Below are 20,901 nucleotides of genomic sequence, written 5' to 3'. Positions count from 1 at the left end.
ATAGATAATGGTCTAATTTTAATCTGTGTCTGGATATATCAAAAAGACTATCCTTTCTCCATGTGTGTTTTGGCATGTTTGCTGAAAATTATATGATAATAAATGCATGCATTTATTTCTAGGATTTCTATTCTCCAATTCTTTAGAGTAAGTCATTGGCACTTTATTTTTTCCATTTGGTGATATTATGTTCCCTCATTTTTATTCAACCTGTTGTGTCAATGTCAACATATTGAATACATAGGTACTCATTCCAGTCTTTACTGTCTTTTTTTCAGAATATACTTCAGCAGTAAGTCTGTCCAGAGATTCTAGGCAACTTGTTTGGCATTTGCACAAAACCCATGAGTGCTGTGCCATTGCAGCACCAGGGGATAACCTAAGTTCAGGATCATTTGGCTGGTAAAGAGTTGTACTGGAAGCCTTGGCTGCCAAAACTGGCGCAGTGCTTAGGCAGCATTGTGATACCCATGGCTTTTGAAGTCTGCTTGTCCGTGTGGGTTACTCTGAGCCCATGGCCAGTGTATTCAGATGGTGACAATGTAATCTTAAAATGGAGTTCCTCTTCCAGCAACTATTGGCAATGCAGTTAGTTGGGCTTAGGCTGCTGGTACTAGTGTGGAGTCAGCAGCATGGTGGTCTTCTTAGTGCAGGGTTAAACTGTTGAGGGCCTGGTATTGGGATCCAAGACAAAGCCTTTTTTAAACAAAAAGATTATTTATTTGAAAGGCATGGTTAGGGAGAGAAAGAGAGAGAGAGTGAGAGAGAGGGTGAGAGAGAGAGAGAGAGAGAGAGAGAGAGAGAACTTCCATCCACTAGTTAACTCCACCAAATAGCTGCAATGCCAAGACTGGGCCAGACCAAAGCCAGAAGCCAAGAACGTCATCAGGGTCTCCTACGTGGGTGCAGGGGCCCAACCTCTTGGGTCATCCTCTGTTGTTTTTCCAGGCACATTAACATGGATCTGGATCAGAAGCAAAGCAACTGGGACTTGAACCAGCACTCATATGGGATGCCAATTTGGTAGGCAGCAGCTTAACCCACTACACTTCAAGTTTTATAATTTAATTACTTTCCTTTCATTACAGCATGCCAAAGGTATCATTTTGCATACTGTACTGCCTGATTTTGGAGGAGAGGTAACATGGTAATATAAAAATGTCCTTCCTATTCTCTTCAGTGTATAACCAGATGCTATTATTGTGACCTGTTTTTTTCCATTCTTTTCATATTTTGTACATTGACAGTTTTTCAAATTGTTGTGTCTAAAGAGGACAATGATTAGAATATCCTATTCTGCCATCTTAGTCCATCCACCTTATTATGGTAGAATTTTCAATCACAGAGCTAGCAAGTAAGACTCAGCATGAAAAGCCAGGTAAATAATTGGTTTGTACAACAGTTAAGAAACTGCTTGGGATACCCACATTTGCTGAGTGCCTGAGTTCAAGTCCAACTCTGCTTCTGATTCCAGCTTCCTGTTAGTGTACACCCTGGGAGGCAGTAGGTGATGGCTTCAGTAATTGGGCACTTGCCACCCACATGGGAGATCTGGATTCAGTTCTAGGATCCTGGCTTCAGTGGAGCCCAGCCATGGCTGTTGTGGGCATTTGGCTAGTGAACCAGTAGATGGAATCTCTCTCTCTCTCTCTCTCAGAGTTATATGACTGAAATACATTTTTGCCATGACATCCATGGGCAGGGTATATGGGTATACTTTTGGGTGAGATAGTTTTCTGAAGGAGCTAGCAGCTGGAATCTGATTTTTTTAGAAACCTTTTATTTAATGAGTATACATTTCATGAGCACATCTTTAGGAATACAGTGATTCTTCCCAATATACCCACACTCCCACCTCCAATCCCTTCGCCCTCTCCCATTCCCAGTCCCATTCTCCATTAGGATTCATTTTAAATGAACTTTATTCAGTATACAGTGACCCCTGCTGTTAATTTAGCAGTTAACACTCTTATATATAATGTCATTGATTAGCCGAGGTTCTTTCTGTGAGTTGCCTGGGCTATGAAAGCCTTTTGAGATCACAGTCTCCGTCAGTATTTAATTGTTCTCGATAGGATGGACATTTTGATGATATTGATTCTTCAAATCCATGAACATGGAAGGTTTTTTTATTTTTTGTGTCTTCTTCTATTTCTTTCTTTAGTGTTTGTAATTCTCATCGTAGAGATCTTTGACTTCCTTGGTTAAGTTTATCCTAGGTATTTGATTTTTTTTGTAGCTATTGTGAATGTGATTGATCTTAGAAGTTCTTTCTGAGCCATGGCATTGTGCATGTATACAAAGGCTGTTGTTTTTTGTGTACTGATTTTATATCCTGCTACTTTACCAAACTCTTCTATGAGTTCCAATAGTCTCTTGGTGGAGTATTTTGGATCCCCTATATATAGGATCATATCATCTGCAAATAAAGATAGTTTGACTTCCTCTTTCGTGATTTGAATCCCGTTGATTTTTTTTCTTGTGTAATGGGTCTAGCTAGAACTTCCAGGACTATATTGAATAGCAATGGTGAGAGTGGGCATCCTTGTCTAGTTCCGGATTTTAGTGGGAATGCTTCTAACTTTTCCCGATTCAATAGAACGCTGGCTTGCAGTTTGTCATAAATTGCCTGGATTGTGTTGAGGAGTGTTCCTTGTATACCCAGTTTGCTTAGAGTTTTCATCATGAAAGGGTGTTGTATTTTATCCAATACTTTCTCTGAATCTATTGAGATGATCATATGGTCTTTGTTCAGCAGTTTGTTAATATGATGTATCACAGTGATACACTGTATCACATTTGTGAATGTTGAACCATCCCTGCATATCAAGGATAAATCCCAATTGTTCCAGGTGGGTAATCTTACTGATGTGTTGCTATATTCTATTGGACACAATTTATTTTTTTGACAGGCAGCGTGGACAGTGAGAGAGAGAGACAGAGAGAAAGGTCTTCCTTTGCCGTTGGTTCACACTCCAATGGCCTCCGCAGCCGGCGCGCTGTGACCGGCACACCGTGCTGATCCGATGGCAGGAGCCAGGTGCTTCTCCTGGTCTCCCATGGGGTACAGGGCCCAAGCACTTGGGCCATCCTCCACTGCACTCCCTGGCCACAGCAGAGAGCTGGCCTGTAAGAGGGGCAACTGGACAGAATCCGGCACCCCAACCGGGACTAGAACCCAGTGTGCCGGCGCCGCAAGATGGAGGATTAGCCTAGTGAGCCGCGGCGCCGGCCTTGGCCACAATTTTGTTGAGGATTTTTGCACCTGTGTGCAACAGGGAAATTGGCCTGTAGTTCTCCTTCTCCATTTCATCTTTTCCAGGTTTAGGAATTTCGATGATGGTGGCTTAATAGAAAGAATTTGGAAGGATTCCCTCTCTTTCCATAGTTTTGAATAACTGGAGAAGAAGTAGAGTTAATTCTTCTTTAAATGACTGGTAGAATTCAGTGGTGAAGCCATCTGGTCCTGGGCTTTTTTTGGGGGGAGAGGGTCTTTACCACTGATTCGATTTCTGTCTTGGTAATGGGTCAATTTAGATTTTCTGTGTCTTCATGGCTCAATTTATGTAGGTTGTATGGGTCTAGGAATCTATCCATTCCTTCTAGGTTTCCCAGTTTGTTGGTATACAGCTCTTTGTAGTAGTTTCTGATGATTATTTCTGTGGTATATCTTGTTACATTTCATTTTTCATCTTTTATTTTATTAATCTGAATCTTCTCTCTCTTTTTTGGTTAGTTGGACCAATGGTTTGTCAATTTTGTTTATTTTTTCAAAAAACAAGCTCTTCATTTTGTTGATCTTTTGTATCATTTTTTGTTTCAATTTTGTTGATTTCTTCTCTAATTTTAATTATTTCTTTTCTCCTAGTAGTTTTGGGTTTTTCTTTTTTTTTTGACAGGCAGAGTTAGACAGTGATAGAGAGAGAGACAGAGAGAAAGGTCTTCCTTTTTCCATTGGTTCACCTCCCAAGTGGCTGCTACAGTTGGCGCACTGTGCCGATCTGAACCCAGGAGCCAGGTGCTTCCTCCTAGTCTCCCATGTGAGTGCAGGGCCCAAGGACCTGGGCCATCCTCCACTGCATTCCCAGGCCACAGCAGAGAGCTGGACTGGAAGAGGAGCAACTGGGACAGAATCTGGCACCCCAACCCAGACTAGAACCCGGTGTGCTGGCGCCGCAGACAGAGAATTATCCTAGTGAGCCATGGCACCGGCCTGTTTTGGGTTTGATTTGTTGTTGTTTTTCTAGATCCTTGAAGTCCATTGATAGCTCATTTATTTGGGGACTTTCCAACTTCCTGATGTATGCACCAATTGCAATAAACTTTCTCTCAACACTGCTTTTGCAGTATCCCATGTTTCGATATTTTGTATTGTCATCTTCATTTGTTTCCAGAAATTTTTTTGATTTCTCTTTTGATTTCTTCTATGACCCACTGTTAATTCAAGATGGGGTTGTTTGGTCTTCATGTGTTTTTATATGTTCTAAAGGTTCCCTAGTTCCTGATTTCTGGTTTCATTGCATTGTGGTCCAAGATGATGCATGGTATGGTTTAGATTTTTTTTTGAATTTGCTGATACTTGCTTTATGGCCTAGCATGTGGCCAATCCTAGAGAAAGTTCCATTTATTCTGGAGAAAAATGTGTATTCCATGGTTGTTGGGTCAAGGCTCTGTAGATATTTGTTAAGTCTATTTGATCTATAGTGTTGATTAACTTTGTTGTTTCCTTTTTGATTTTCTGTCTGGTTGATCTGTCTAATGCTGACAGTGGCATATTGAAGTCCCCCATTACTATTGTATTTGAGTCTATCTCTCTCTTTAAATCCATTAACATTTCTTTTAGATAGCCAGATGCCCTGTAATTAGGTGCATATACATTTATAATAGTCACATCTTCCTATTGAATTGATCCTTTAAACATTATATAGTGCCCTTCTTTGTCTCTTTTAATAGTTTTTGTGTTAAAGTCTATTTTGTCTGATATTAGGATGGCCACACCAGCTTTGTAATATTTCCAGAAATTTGTCCTCTATTTCTGATATCCTTTCGTCTGTCTCACTTATTCTGCTGTTAAGGCTTTCCACTGCATTTTTTATTTGATCTATTGAAGTCTTCATTTCTAGTATTTCATTGTGACTTCTATTTATATCTCAATTTCTTGGGAGCACTTTTCATTTAGATTGTGAATTTGCTTCTGATTGCTTCTAAGTAATCTGACAATTAATTTTCTTAATTCTGTTTCTGGCGTATCCTCACTCTCATCATCTCCAACTTCTATTATTGAGGAATTATAGTGTTCCTTTGGGGAGCTCATATTGTCTTCCTTATTTTTGTTTCAGGTTTTTGCTTTGTTTTTTGGTATGTGTGTGTGTATGTGTGTGTGTGTGTGTGTATAAATTTGGAGAATTTCTCTTGTGAAATTTCTCTGTTATGAGCTGCTATGTGTGTATTTCAAGTGGAAGCACAGAGCACCATCTACTGGAGCCTTGCTCACTTGTCAATCATGGTGGGGGCGGGTATGAGCTTTGGTGCACTTAGCCTCGCCTACTGAGAACTGACTCACTTCTCAATAATTGATAGAATGGGCTAGAGTTTCCTTGTTGTATGGCTTGCGTGGTGGAGAAGAGGTTCCTCTGAGATGCTGTTGACCTTGCTCCTGGGTGGTGGGTGTGGTATGGTGGCTCCTGCAGTTGATGGTTGTATGCTTGGTAGGCCTAGGCCTATATTTGAGAAGATAAACTTTCAAGATGGCTTCTTTCGGTGGGCTGCAGGTCTGGGGGGGGAGGGGAATGGACCGGGGAGTGCCTGATTGTGGGGCATGAGCGCGGCCATGGTGTGACCAGGCCAGGCCCGGCCTGGGGGGGCTCCGCATGCGCAGCTGTCCCCGGGTGCCCCCGCCCGAGCTGCGCAGAACGGAGCCATGCAGAGCCAAGTAAGATGGCGCCCAGAGGAAGTAAGATGGGCAGAATCCAAAGTTGCTTACCACTAAAACTAATTGGCTGCGCAACATCAGGGGAGGTAACAAAACTAGTAACAAGTGTATAGACATAGGGCTAGTCCTATAGAAATCCCCCATAAGGTGATTTTTTAAGTGATTGGTTGGTCCTTAGCCCTGCCCCAATGACTCTACAGTTTTGTGCTATAAAAGGTACTATTATGCAAAAGGTAAATGAGTCCTTGCTACTAGACTTGGCTCCCCGCTGCATCTGATTGTGTCTGGGATTGGGAGGCTGGGGAAAGGGCGAGCAGTGCACTTAGCTTTCCTCGGACCCAGTCCATCCTGTACGGGTGGACTAAGACCCTGCACCTGATCTCTCTGTGTATATTTCTATACCTTCTCCTTTTTTTTTTCCTTCATGGAACTTTAAAAGCAGTTCACCTATCTCCCCCTCCTGCTTCTACTCGCAGCTCCATGGACCCCTAATTCCCCATCTAACCTGGTCCTCTGGGGGCTGGCACCCGCTGCCCTGACAATCTGCTCCTCCTGTGTCTCCTCTGTTTCTCCTCCTTATTTACTCTTTCAACATGGACCTTCCCAGTCTCTGTTGGTCTCCTGGATTTCCCTTCATAAATTTCCCATGGCTCTATCTCCAGGTGTAACTTCTCTACCTTTTAACTATCTATTTTGCTCTGAGTGACTCAGATCATCCTGTTGCTAAGAAGCCATCTTAAAAACCCCTGGAATCTGATTCTTAATAAGATTCTCAGAAGCTGGCACAACAAATCCTTTTTTGAAGGAAGTTCTGAATAGGCTTGTGTTTATGTTCGTGATAGAAGGAATCATGCATATAAGTTCTCTCATCTTTTAAAAAATTGATTTGAGAGAGAGAGAGAGAAAGAGAGAGAGAGAATGAGAATGATAATCTTCTATCTGTGGTTCACTCCCAGAAATGTCCACAACAACGAAGGCTGGACCAGGCCAGAGCCAGGAGTCAGAAACTCCATCTGGTTCTTCCACGTGGGTGGCAGGGTAAAGTATTTTAACCATCATCTGCTGCTTCCCAGGAAAATTATCAGGAAACTGAAATGGAAGCAGACCACAGAAGACTCAAACTATAATTCCAATATGGGATGCAGTTGTCTCAAGTGGAGACTTAACCCACTGTGTTACAATGCCCATCTCAACTTCCCCCATCTTTATGCTCACTGTGAACTACTCTGAGGTATGGTTTTATGAAAACTTCCATGGAATGTATGTCAAGTGAAAACGCCTTTTGAGAGATCCAATCTGCGTTTCCTGGCCCTTTTAATTTTTTCTCATTGTTTCTGCCCTATATTTATCCTCCCATATAACACTCACTTTAATTTTTACCTTAGGCTTTGTTATTTCAAGTGCTTGGACTTAGCAGGTTATGTTAGCTATGAGATGTCTGTTGTAAGTGCAACTGGAGGCAGCTAAAAGGTCATGGCTACAGTTACACAGCTGGGAGTTATAGATGGTATTTAAAGCTACGGAAGTGAATGAAATTACCTAGCGGAAATGCAGAGATAGAGAACAATGCTGAGCCAAAACTAAATTGTCAATGAATGGGAGTTATGCACAATGCAACTATCACTTTTCCTATGCAGTAGCATTTTCCAAAAATAAAGATAATATTCCCAGGTACCAATACATATTCCAAATTAAGCCACATTGATTTTGCCAATCATTCACTATAGCTGAGATTGACTATTATCTTGGAGAAGGAGTTAGGCAGAAAAAATGAAATGAGGAAAGGGAACATTGTCTCTAAGGGATCAGTCTGTTACAATGCTCTTAAGTCTGAGACCTAGTAATGTAAAACTAAATGAGGAAATATATTCCATCATTAGCTTAATTGCAATATTATCCTTGTAAACCCAGGAGGAAATTTTTATGCCTCTTCTGTCGGAGAATATTATCTAAGATATAGAAGACCTCAGAGAAGACACAAATTCTTGTCCTTGAGTTGCAAAAATAGACTCATATTTCACATCAAAGAAAACCAGTTTTGAAATCCAAGATTTTCTTTTACAAGAGCTATTCCTTTTGGAATTCAAAAGGTTAAACTCTGAAGAAAGCTGATTATAATTTTGATAGCAAACAACAAGTTATAAAAATAGATAAGATCTGGGAGGAGGTGATCTGAATCAATCATTTTAAAACAAATCTGAGGTCTTCTATATCTTAGATAATATTCTCTCTCTTTTAGACTAAAAGTCATTAAAGCATATATAAAGGTTTATCAAAAAGTTCTTGGAAATTTGAATTAAAATACAGGCTTATTTTGGTGTAAATATTTTGAAAACTATGCATCACTTTTTCATGATGTTTATTTTCCATAAATTTTTGAAGACCCCTGGTTGTATGTTAGAATGAGTTCAGAGAGCATGGAATGTTGTGATAGCCCATAAAAGACAATATAATATAAAGGAGAAGGGAATCTCGACTACTAGCCTAGGCTTAATACAAAGTTCAATACAAGGGTCTTAGAAGTGTCAGACAGGAGTAACTGATTCTAAGTGCTCTGAGCAGCTGATATTAGTTAGGGCCTTTATAACTCAGTAATTCTGAGTAGTTATACTTTGTATTAATGCCAAATTGAGCTTGTTAATATTTTACTTAGATTTTTAAAAATTATCTATAGTCGTAATGGCAGATTTGTCTTTAGTTTCCTTTTTAGATCATATTTGTCAGGATTTATTATCAGGATTATGCTATTAAATTCTACATTGTTTTATATACTTTATAATATTTTAAATGGATAAATATTTTCATTGGAGATGCAGTACACCTTACTCATGATATCTTTTCAATCTGGAAACAATTGGATGTAGTGATCATTCTTTATCTCCATAGTTAATAATGTTCAATTTCTCTACATATTTTGTGGTCTTTTGGGTTATTTAAGGGTTCATAATATGTTACTGTTATGTATAATTTATGAGGGATCTTCAAAAGATTCATGGAAAATACATATTATGAAAAAACTGCACAGACTTTAAACTTGTTTTATACCAAAATAAATTTATCATTGAATTCCATTTCTCCACATACCTTTTGAACTCATCATACATCGCACTGTCCTTTAGTTTTGGAATTTATCCTTTTTCCCTACGTTTAATGATCATGTTTAATATTTTTCTTGAAATCACCTGTGGATGTTGTCTTAATTTTATATTAAAAAAAAACAATTACTCATTTCCCTGTTTCCCTTATAATCCTTTTATCTTTTTGCACCTCTTCCTTTTACATTCTTTAGGCTTCTTTGATATTCCATTTCCTTCAGTTTCAGGTTATATTTAGTTGGCACTGCATATTGCATTCCTTAATGCTCTGTACAATGGTGCTTGTTTCTTTCTTTCTTTCTTTCTTCTTTTTTTTTTTTTTTTTTGCTACAGGAGTTACTGTGGAACAGAACCTAAATCTTCATACAGAAATGCTTACTTAGTATAGTCCTTTTGGGGACACATCTGAGATGCTCTTCACTGTCACTCTCCATTAACCATAATTTTTTTTTCTCTGACTCCCACAAAATGCTGCATTTTGTGAGTGATCCAAGTTCATTTTTTTTAACCTACATATGGGCATTTGAGTTGCTCCAGTTTTTTTTTTCTTGCTATTATTGATATTTCTTTCTCTTACAGGTCTCCAGATATGTAAAATATTAATTTGTAAATATATTATCCGTATATATTATTAAATTAATGCAAATTACTTTTCAAAGAGATTGAATAAAAGAAATATTCTCCTATCAGGAATTCATAAAAGACCAAGTTCACCCCAATTCCCTCTGCACCTTGATATTAACTTTCTTTCATTCATTCACGCCAATTGATTCATTTTGTCTATTTTGCATTCTCTCGATAATAAGATTGAAGAACTTTTTATATTGCCAAGAAATATTTCCTTTTCTTGAAATGGTTGGGTTTTTTTTTGCTGATTTTTCCAAAAAGAGAATATTAGTTCTCATCTACCCTATGTTGGTTATGTGTGTTGTAAATATGCATATCTTCTTTCCAAGTCTGCAGCTTATAATTTCGCTTTTCTGATGGTATTGTTTGATGGATCAAAGTCTCTAATTTTTCTATAGCCAGCTTTATTATCTTTTTAAAAAATACTTGTTTTTTTTTTTTTTTTTTACTGCTTAGCTGGTCTTTCTCTATCTAAGGTCAAAAGATGCTCAACTCTATTTTCCATTAAATCTTTTACAGGTTTATTTGTTAATTTTTATTCTGGCATTTATTTTTATTTTTTAGTTTTACCAGACGTATTAGATTTGCACGTATATATGGGGGTAACATGTGATGTTCTGATACATATATACATTGTGTAACGTCCAATCACAGTGAATATATCTCCTTAAATATTTAACATTTCCTTATGATGAAAGCATTGAAAATTCTATATTCTATGTTTCTTTTCTTTTTGTGGAGAAATACACAGTACATTAACATCTGTAGTCATGTTTTGCAGTAGAACACTAAGGCTCTTCCTCCTACCTAACTGTAACTTAGTATTCATTAATTCATCGTTCCCCATCTCTCTGTTCCTCACTATCTCCCTAGCCTCTGGTCACCATCATTTTTTTCTTTCAAATGAAAAGATGATGACCTCACCCATTTATAGAAAATTTTAAAATAATCACAGATCAGCTGGCGCCGCGGCTCACTAGGCTAATCCTCCGCCTTGCGGCGCTGGCACACCGGGTTCTAGTCCCAGTTGGGGCGCCGGATTCTGTCCTGGTTGCCCCTCTTCCAGGCCAGCTCTCTGCTGTGGCCAGGGAGTGCAGTGGAGGATGGCCCAAGTCCTTGGACCCTGCACCCCATGGGAGACCAGGAGAAGCACCTGGCTCCTGCCATCGGATCAGTGAGGTGCGCCAGCTGCAGCGCGCTACCGTGGCGGCCATTGGAGGGTGAACCGACGGCAAAAAAAAAGGAAGACCTTTCTCTCTCTCTCCCTCTCTCTCTCACTGTCCACTCTGCCTGTCAAAAATAAAAAAAATAAAAAATAAAAAAAATCACAGATCATCAGAATTATAGTAGTATAACATTCTTAACCATTAGTTTGAGACAGATAACATAAAGAAACAAAGTTTGACAAAACTGTCCTTGCAACAATACTGATACATACATTTTTTTTCTTTTTAAATTTTAGCTCTCACATGTAAGGAAGAGAATGCGATATTTGTATTTCTGAGTTTAGTTTATTTCACTCAACATCATGTCCTCCAGTTGCATTAATTTTGAAGCACAACCATTATATTTCCAATTTCTGTGACATCTTCATTTTTCAGACTCCAGATATTAATGAGATCCTGGATTATTTGTCTTTCTAAGCTTATCTTATTTCACTTAACATAATGATCTATGCATCTATGTTGCATCTATGTTGCTTTGAATGACAAGATTTCATCTTTTTTATGACTGAGTACTACTCCATTGTGTTTATGTTCCACATTTTCTTTATCTTCTATCAGTGGATGGACACTTATGTTGTTTCCACTTTTGAATATTGTGAATAATGTTACAATAAACATAGAAGTTCAGATGTTTCTTCAACAGATAGATTTTATTTCCCTTGGATTTATACACAGTAGTGGGATTGCTTGATCATACAGTAGTTCTATTTACAGGTCTTTTTCCCTCCTAGTAGACAATAAAAATTTAACAGTAGTATGAAATAAGGAAACGTATAAAAATCAAGTGCTTAGTTTTAGATATTAGCAATAATACACATATTAAATTGAACATAGTACTGATGATGCTACAAGATAAGATTTTATTTTTCAAGTTACAGATTACACCACTGAGGCTACTTTGTACTCAGAGACTCAAAAATTCTGCTTTTATTACTAAAAACATATGGACTGTAGCTATTTCTAGTGGAACCATGTATACTTTGCATATTGCAATTGAAGCTGTGTGACTATCATCTTCATGACTAACTAAATCCTCTTTAAAAGGGAATAAATAAAAGATGCAAACATTTCTTCTTTTTGGAATAATAATAAGCAAAACTACCACAGTGTAAAAGAAAAAAACAAAACACAAAAAACTCATTTTTTTTCCTTTTTAGCCTCACATTGCACTTGAAGCACATAGCTTTTTGAGAAACTTTTATACTGTTTTCCGTAATGGCTGTACTTATTTACATTCTCACAAACGATATGCCAAGCTTCCCTTTCCCCCACATCATCACAAACACTTGTTATCTTTTGTTTTTTGGATAATAACCAATCTAACTGGACTGAGATATTATCTCATTGTAGTTTTGATTTATATTTCCTTGATGATCAGTGATGTTGGGCAATTTTTCATGTACCTGTTGCCCATTGGTATATACACCTGCTGAGAAATGTCTGTTTTGATATACTGCCTATTTTTTATTTTTATTTTTTGTTGTTGAGTTGTTGGGAGTTCATTTTATATTCTGGATATTGATCCTTATCAGGTGGATAGCTTGCAAATATTTTTCCCATTTGTATATTTTTCTTTGATCAATTACCTAAAGTCAATATTTGAATGGTATAAGGTAAAGATTAAGTTTCAGTTTTTGCCTATGAATGCTGATGCTGCACTATTACCTTGGTTATTTATCTGACTGCATCACATTTCCCCAGGGAAATGGCAAAATGTTGGTCAAAGGATACTAAGTTGCAATTGTAAAATGAATAATTTTTAGGGACCCAGTGTAATAACATGGTGGCTCTAGTTTAATGATGCATTATATAGTTGAAATTTACTAGGTGAAATTTACTAACAATATAGATCTTAAGTATTCACATGAACACACAAAGATAAAGTACTCATATGATGTGATGAATATGTTAATTTGATTATGGTGATCATTTTATAATATATGTCAAAATATCACATGGTACACCGAGTATATATATATATATATATATATATATAGTTTTGATTTGTTAATTATACTTCAATATAGCTAAAAATAATTCTTTCATAGAACACACCCATGACTTATTTTTATCTTAAGTGCCTCATGTTTCTCCAGTGTATTTGTGTGTGTGTGTTTGTGTGTATATAAAATTGTGAAAGTGGAGTAATATTAGACCCTTTAGAATGTTTTAAGGAATATTTACACAGAGAGAGAGTGAGAGAGAGAGAGAGACAGACAGACAGATAGAGGGCTTCCATCCACTGATTCATTCCCCAAATGGCCACACTTGGGCTAGACCCGAGCCAGGAGCCAGGAGCTTCTTTCATGTCTCCCACATGGGTGCAGGGGCCAAAGCACTTGGACTATCTTTCTCTGCTTTACCAGGCATGTTAGCAGGGAGTTAGATCAGAGTTAGAGCAGCTGGAACTTGCACTAGTGCCTACATGGGATGCTAGTGTCGCAGGCCAAGGCTTTACTGGCTATGCCACAACACTGCTCCCCCTTCACAATTTTTGAAGAAACAGTGTGTCACTTTCTAAACTAAATTCAATATATCAGTAAATGTTTTGTGTTAATTACTTTAGTTTCATAATAGGTCCTAATAGCCTTTAGTGCAAATCTTCTGTCTTCTTCCCAAGTGTCTGAACTAATCTTCCAGTTTTATTTTGCCATAAAATTTTATAACCAGCTTATAAAAATCTTCTGCAATTTTGAGAGAATTGCACTAAATTTATAGATTAATTTGGCAGAAAATTGTCTCCATCATGATATTGTCTTCTGTTTTGGGCTGTAATATCTCTTCTTTATTTAGGTATTTTTTATACATCAATGTAATTTTGTTATTTTTCAAATAGACATCTTGAGATCCTTGTTTTTATTTATAGTCAAGGCTTTGCCAAATTTTGATGTTATTTCATGCTTTCTAGTTGTTTATAGTTTAGAAAAATGCATTCGATTTGTATATCAATATTTAGCTACCTAATAAAGCTGTTCTATGTATTTTAATCTTTTTTTCTGTAAATTCTTTTGGAATTCCTGTGTCATCATTTTATCTGCACATGATGGCATTTTAATGGCCTCTTTTGCAATCATTATGGCTTTTATTTATTTTCTTTTTCTTATTGTACTCATTAGTTCTCAGTTTTTATGTAGAATAAAATTGTTCATACTAGAAATCTTAGTATTATGCTTTATTTACAGTCTATCCACTATTTTCATAGGGAATGCTTTATTATCATTCATTTCTAATATCTTTAAATTTCTTGAAGAATTCTTTCAACAATGAATTATTCAGAATTGTAAAAACTGTCTAATTATATCACATATTTGAATTTATCTTATTAAATTCTACCTAATTTCTACTAGGGGTCCAAACTATGTCTCCATGTTATCTGTCCTTTCATGTTTGCTGAAAATTGCTTGACAGGCATACATGACCCGTAAGTCATGCCTTGTGTGATTGATTTTCCTTAAGTGTGAATAATGACTTGCTTAAAACCAACAAAATATGGCAAAGGTGATAGGCTGTCACTCTCTTGATTAATTTACCCTACAGAGCAAAGAGGAAGAGATTTTAAAGATATAATTAAAGCCTATAATCACTTGACTTTAAGTTAATCAAAAGAGAGATTATCCTGGGTAGGCCTGGCCTAATAAATTAAGTCTTTTAAAAGAAGGTCTAGAGGTCAGAGACTTAAAGCAAAAGACAACTTTTATTGCAGATGGCTTTGAAGAAGCAAGCTGCTATGATTTCTTTAACTTTAGAATGGTTCTTTATTTGTTGTTACTTTACTGAAAAGCAGAGAGAGAAAAGAGAAGAGAGAAGACTGAAAAGAGAGAAGGAGAATCTTCCAGCTACTGATTCACTCTCCACATGCCTGCAGCAGGCAGGGCAGGGAAAAGCTGCCAGCATCCAGGACTCAATTCAGGTCTCCCATATATGGGTGTCTGGGAGCTAAGTACTTGAATCACTCCTGCTTTCTCCTAAGCTGTGTATTATCTCGAAGGTACAATTAGAAGCAGGGCCAGTGCTGGATCACAGACACTCTGATATGGGATATGATTGTTCCAACTGTCAAATTAACCATCATGACAAACACCCATCCCAAGCTGCTCTGATTGCTACAACTAGTAAGAAAAGAATGCTGACAATTTTCAGAAGAGTTTAAAAGTGGTTCCTTCCCTACTCAAGTGACCAAATGAGAAGGAGGTGCAGCAAATATTCTGATTTGTTGTGAAGCATATACAGAAAGTTAATACGCTTTGTGACTGAGTACATGTTTTACATTAGAAAATATTCTAGGCGGCGGGGGTGGGAAGGTTGTAGTGCGGCACGTTGGGCGGCGTTTGTCTTAAGTGGTCGCGCCCCCTTAACAGCCGACGTCAGACTGGCAGGCCCGCCTGGCTGCGCTCGCGTCCCAGGTGATAGTAAAGTGCTGATTGATTACCACGGAATATAATTGAAACAGGAAATACGAAGATGGCAGCAAACCCTTCGGGACAAGGTTTTCAAAACAAAAACAGAGTTGCAGTCTTGGCAGAACTGGACAAAGAGAAAAGAAAATTGCTTATGCAGAACCAATCTTCAACAAACCATCCTGGAGCTGCTGGCATCACGCTCTCGAGGCCGGCTCTCAACAAGGACTTCCGCGATCACGCCGAGCAGCAGCACATCGCCGCGCAGCAGAAGGCAGCCCTGCAGCATGCTCACGCACATTCAGCTGGATACTTCATAACTCAAGACTCTGCGTTTGGGAATCGTATTCTTCCTGTTTTGCCTCGCCTTGACTCAGAATGAAGAACACTCGCGATGAAAGTGACTTTGTAATATTAAATGCCAGAGCCACTATCGATCAGTGCTATACAAACTGTGACTTCCAGAATTTTGGTACTCTTTTCCATTTTTTGCTTCTTCAAAAGAAAAGAACATGTACATGAAAATAAAAGGAAGGCCAATGAAAATGAAGAAAGCTTTGGATAATCCATCTGAGGCCCCGACTGTGCTACCTGGTGTGTTACTGGTTTGGAATACTATCTGATTTTTAACTGTAAACCAGACTGAACTGGATAGTTACCTAAAGTCACCCCAGCCTCCCAACATGTTGGTCTGAATATATCCTGTCCACAACAGACTGTCAAGAACCATTTATAGTACTTAACCTGACAAGGGTGCCTTTTAAAACTGTGCACCAATAGGGTTATATAAGTTCTGTTCATCTTTGGTTTGGACAGTTGATGTCAGTACACATCTCCATTGACAGGCACGTGTGTATCATCCGGAAACTGTGCAATCATAACTGCTTCCACTGTGCTCATTCGAAAAGGAAAACCAAGATAAGACTAAATCACCAACCAGTCTTCAACATCCTCTATAACCATCTGCCATTATAAGCAATGTGAATAACTACTGTTAAAAACAATTATAAGAAATGTGACTTTAAAATTTATACATGTTCTTAGTGTTACTACGTAAGTGACATGCCTGCATAGTTTTCATGTCCATTTTTGTTCTAATTAAAAGCTTATTCTGTAAAAAAATATTCTATACATGTTTTGTTTTCTAACTGTTGATTTGAAAATTCTCTATGTATCAATGAGATCAACTTCATTATCTCTTACAACCTCCAGCCTCTCTTCAGTTCAAAATAGTCTACTGGAGACAAGTGTTTGACACAAAAGTTAAGACAGCTTCAGATGCTTACATCCTATATTGTAATGTCTGGGTTCATGCCTCAGCTTTCATTCTCATTCCAGATTCCTGATAATATGCACCATGGGAGGTAGAAGGTGAAAGTACTTGGGTCCCTGTCACTTACATTGGGAGACTCAGACTGAATTCCAGGTCCCTGGCTTCAACCTGGCCCAGTTCCAGCTGTTACAGGCATTTGGGTAGTGAATCTACAGGTAGAAAATTCTCTCTCCCTCTCTCTCTCTCTCTCTCTCTCTCTCTCTCTTTCAAAGGAACACAATGAATACGTGTTTTAATAAAATAGCATTTTGTGTCTAAAATTATTTTTCAGCCCAGTTGCTTTTACAAAATTCTAGAATATTAATTTATAAAATGTCTTCATGATTAAACATAGTGGATAGCAGTATTTGAGTGATACTTACCAAGAATCTTGTGCTTGGGAGCTGGCATTTAGCCTTGCAGTTAAGATGCCTGTGTCCCACATTGATGTTCTTTTGTTTGTTTCATGCTTGAATTTGTTTCAAGCTTCTGATTCCAGCTTCTCAGCAAGAAAAACAACTGGGAGCAGTAGTGGTGGCTCAAGTAATTAGCTTCCTGTCACCCACCTGGGAGACCAGGATTATGTTCCTGGCTACTGGTTTTGTATCTACTCAAGGCCCAATAGATGTGGGCATTTGAGGAATGAACCAAGAATTCTCTCACATACCCTTGCTCTTGCTCTTTCTTTCTCCCTCTCAAATAAATAAAAAAAAATTAATTTTAAGTGTTTTTTAAAAAAGGAACACAGTACTAAGTTGCCATCTTGACAGGATCGAAACATCCCATTTTCCACAGGATAATATACAAAAATGTAGATCTTATCAGCTCAAATCTGCTTTAACCTGCCAATGGAGCCCCATAACTCTTAAAATCAAGATCAAAATCTTTAATACCGGGTACAAGGCCTGGCTTGATGTGGCCCCTGCTGATCTCTGTAACTGTGTCTCACATCATTTCTCCCTCTCAAATTGGTCTTTAAATTCCTTATTTCCTCCTATGACACAGTTTTTGCACATATTTTTTTCTTCCTTAAGATTTCCCCTCTTTTCCTCACCTAATTACATGGAATTCATCATTTAAAGTCCAGCTGGAGAATCCTCAGGGAATCCTTCTGTTACCTCTTGGACTAATGCTCCTGTTCTCAGAACACACTGTGCCTTTCTTTCATAGCACTTGTCAAAAATACAATTTTGCATTTTAATATTTTATATATGTCTATCTACTTCTTTATATTATCAGGGATGATATTTTGTACATAATTGCTATTCTATTGCTTGGTGCTATCTGTCTTAAAGTACTTGCTCAACTAATATGTAATGAAATGAGGAACTGCATATTTGCAAATGCCAGGGATTCAGATTTCTGTCCAAACTTATCTCAAACATTTTGAGACCAAATTACTCAACATCTCTGTTTCTGTTTCTGCACCTATATAATGAAGATACGTGTACCCAATTTGTAGGGCTCTTTGAAGAATTACATGAGTTACTGCATGTAAATATGTATGTAATGGAACTGGCTCATAGTAGGTGCTTTATTATAGTTCACAATTATTAAAGGAATTATTCTTTCAAACTGACAGGTTTATAAACTTATAGTCTAATATAAAATATAAATATATTGTATACATGTTTCTTTTGTGGTTTCTACTTCAGAGTGATTGATCGAAATGTAAGAACTGTTGTTTCAGGATGGTGCTATTAATTTGATCATCCCTTTACCATTGGCAGTTTGATGATGATTCCTTTACCATGCCTCTTTGGTGATGATGTTCACGATCATGCTGGAGTTGATGCTGTAACAGCTCACCTAGGAAAACTCCCCACAGGATAACGTGTATATTATCTGCTCACAACAACCTGGTGAAGAGTGTCCTGTGTTATCTCCATTTCTCATATGAGGAAAATTAGGTTCATAATGCTTATTTTTTTGGAACAATACTAAAATGAATGAAAACTTTCAGTGTTCATCTTAGTTGACTAAATAGAAAGGGATCTACCATCATTGTGAAAAATAGAACTTATAAGTAAAACTGCAGAAACTATTCATGTCAACAAGAGATGTTTTACTGAACAAGTACTAAGTCAGTTATCAATTTTCCACAAATTCTTGGATTTATCTATTTATTTTTTCTGGTCATTTAGAAGGTCTAACAGTTGGCTATAATTCTACAGTTAAACACTGCCTCTAAAACCAATATTCCTCTTCCTGAAAAACACTTTGTCCATCTTTGTTATAGTATTAGTTACAATTTAGTTTTATGCTATTTTCCTAATTCCAAAACTATTTTTATAAGTACTCAGTTAAAGTTGAAGAAACTGTACCTCACCTTTTAACAATACATCTTTATATTTGTTACAATTTTATCATGTTTTGTTGTTGTTCCTTTTGCCTATTTTCATCTATTCAGTTTTGTATGTTGTTTTCACTTATGGCTATTCCACAGGGAAATATTCAGTTGTTGCTAACTTCCAATTTCCCTTGCCAATGCACATTTTATACTTTCAAACTGTGTTTTCATTCCAAAATGTGAAGTAGTCTATTCCATTTGATAATTAGTTCCAATTCTTCTTTTCTTATGATAACTATTTTTCATTATCATCTATGATTTTTTCCTGGTGTATGTCAAGAATAAAGAAGTTTAAAATACTTTTATCCTCATTAATTTGCTCAGGTCAGGTCCATGGGTAGAGAGCTGTTTATTTATTTTCAAAATATACCATCTGAGTGTTTCATAATTATGATTACCCAGAAATTCAAGTGAAATACAGATGGAATAATGGCAGAAACCTGTTCACCACCGCAAATTATAGTATTTTTTCTGGTACAATGTCCTTTACATCACATTGGCCACCAGCCAAAGTGTGCCACTGGTTTGATTTTGGCTTATTATTTTGCTACTGTTATGAATAGTTAATTGGTAGAGGACAAATATTTATTTATTTTCACAATCATTTAAATGTAGTAATGTTGAGTATTATGGGAAATCAGAGAATGACTGTCATTTTATTGCTTTCTACTATTCTCCCTTTTAGAAAGATAATTATACTTTTCAATTTTCACTATATTTATTATACAAATGTTTTGACCATGGTATTGCATGATGGTTTATTATAGGTATGGGAAAAGTTTTTAAAAATATTTTTCCTCTGTACTTTTCAAAAAAGATTTATTTTTACTTATTTAAAAGGTGCAGTTAGAGAGAGCACACACACGAGGGGGAGAGAGAGAGAGAGAGAGAGAGAGAGAGAGAGAGAGAGAATCTTCCATCCACTGGTTCACTCCCCAAATGGCCGCAACATCCAGGGCTGAGCCAGACTTTAGCCAGGTCTCCCATATGGTTGGCAGGGCCCCAAGTACTTCGGTGGGCCATCTTCCTCTGCTTTGCTAGGCACATTAGCATGAAGCTGCAACAGAAGTGAAGCAGCTGGGACTCAAACTGGCACCTATATGGGATGCCAGCATCTCAGGCAGCAGCTTTGTCTGCTACACCACAACACCAGCCCTTCCTCTGTATTTTTAAATTGCCTCCTCCCACCACCCAGCATTCTGTCTGTCACATATTTTCCTTCTACCAAGTCAAGAACTCCAGAGACAGCATAATGGATTAATGGGTATTAAAGAGTCAGTGGCACTTTGAAATTGACTTTAATATATATAGTACTTAGAGTCTGAAGGTGAGATGCCAAGAGCAATAGGCAAAGGTGGGTCATCGTGTTAGTGGTGAAAGAAATAAAAATGTACAAGTCAGTGATAATAAAAGGAATAGAAAATAACAGAGTTTTTGCTTTATAAGTATTAAGAACATAGGGAAAAGAAATAAATATTTGTACAAATGTTTCTCTACAGTAGCATCCAAGACTTAGGAAGGTATTGAAATAAACATTGAGTCTCTCTATGAACATGGATTCAAATAAATGCTTTACTAATTGTATCAGTGGTAGTGAGGATAATTTTATCAGAATTTATTAAACATTTCTTCAATGCAAAGCAATGACCCAGTTTCTATCAGGGATCAAATGGAGTTAGAGTGTTATATACAATTCTTGGTGAAATAACTTTCAAATATCAATTACCAGAATAAAATAAATGCTTAAACCTTCCTTATTGGTGATTTCCAAGTTCAGACATCCAATCTATTCTCTTCCACCACAGTTCCACATATCTGTCTTCTCATCCGATTATCCAGGGATAGCCAATGTCCTGTTAGCAGCTTTATGGATGAGTTACAGCAAGAATGTGTATGGTTTCTTTGTTCTTCCTTTTATATCATGCCGATTACAACCTAAGGATTGGGCTTCTAATAAATTAT

General features: G+C 37.3%; 1 protein-coding gene across 1 annotated transcript; it reads left to right on the top strand.

The window, feature by feature from the left end:
- The first annotated feature begins 15,184 nt into the window (after window positions 1-15,184).
- On the top strand, window positions 15,185-15,998 carry LOC133753455 (SOSS complex subunit C-like). Its single transcript, XM_062184090.1, has one exon. The coding sequence runs from the start codon at window positions 15,342-15,344 to the stop codon at window positions 15,657-15,659; it is 318 nt and encodes a 105-aa protein (XP_062040074.1). The 5' UTR covers window positions 15,185-15,341; the 3' UTR covers window positions 15,660-15,998.
- The last annotated feature ends 4,903 nt before the right edge of the window (window positions 15,999-20,901 follow it).

Source organism: Lepus europaeus, chromosome X, assembly GCF_033115175.1.
Source record: "Lepus europaeus isolate LE1 chromosome X, mLepTim1.pri, whole genome shotgun sequence".
Classification (NCBI taxonomy): Eukaryota; Metazoa; Chordata; class Mammalia; order Lagomorpha; family Leporidae; genus Lepus; species Lepus europaeus.
Note: the sequence above shows the minus strand (reverse complement) of the source record. Positions and strands in the feature narration are given on the sequence as shown.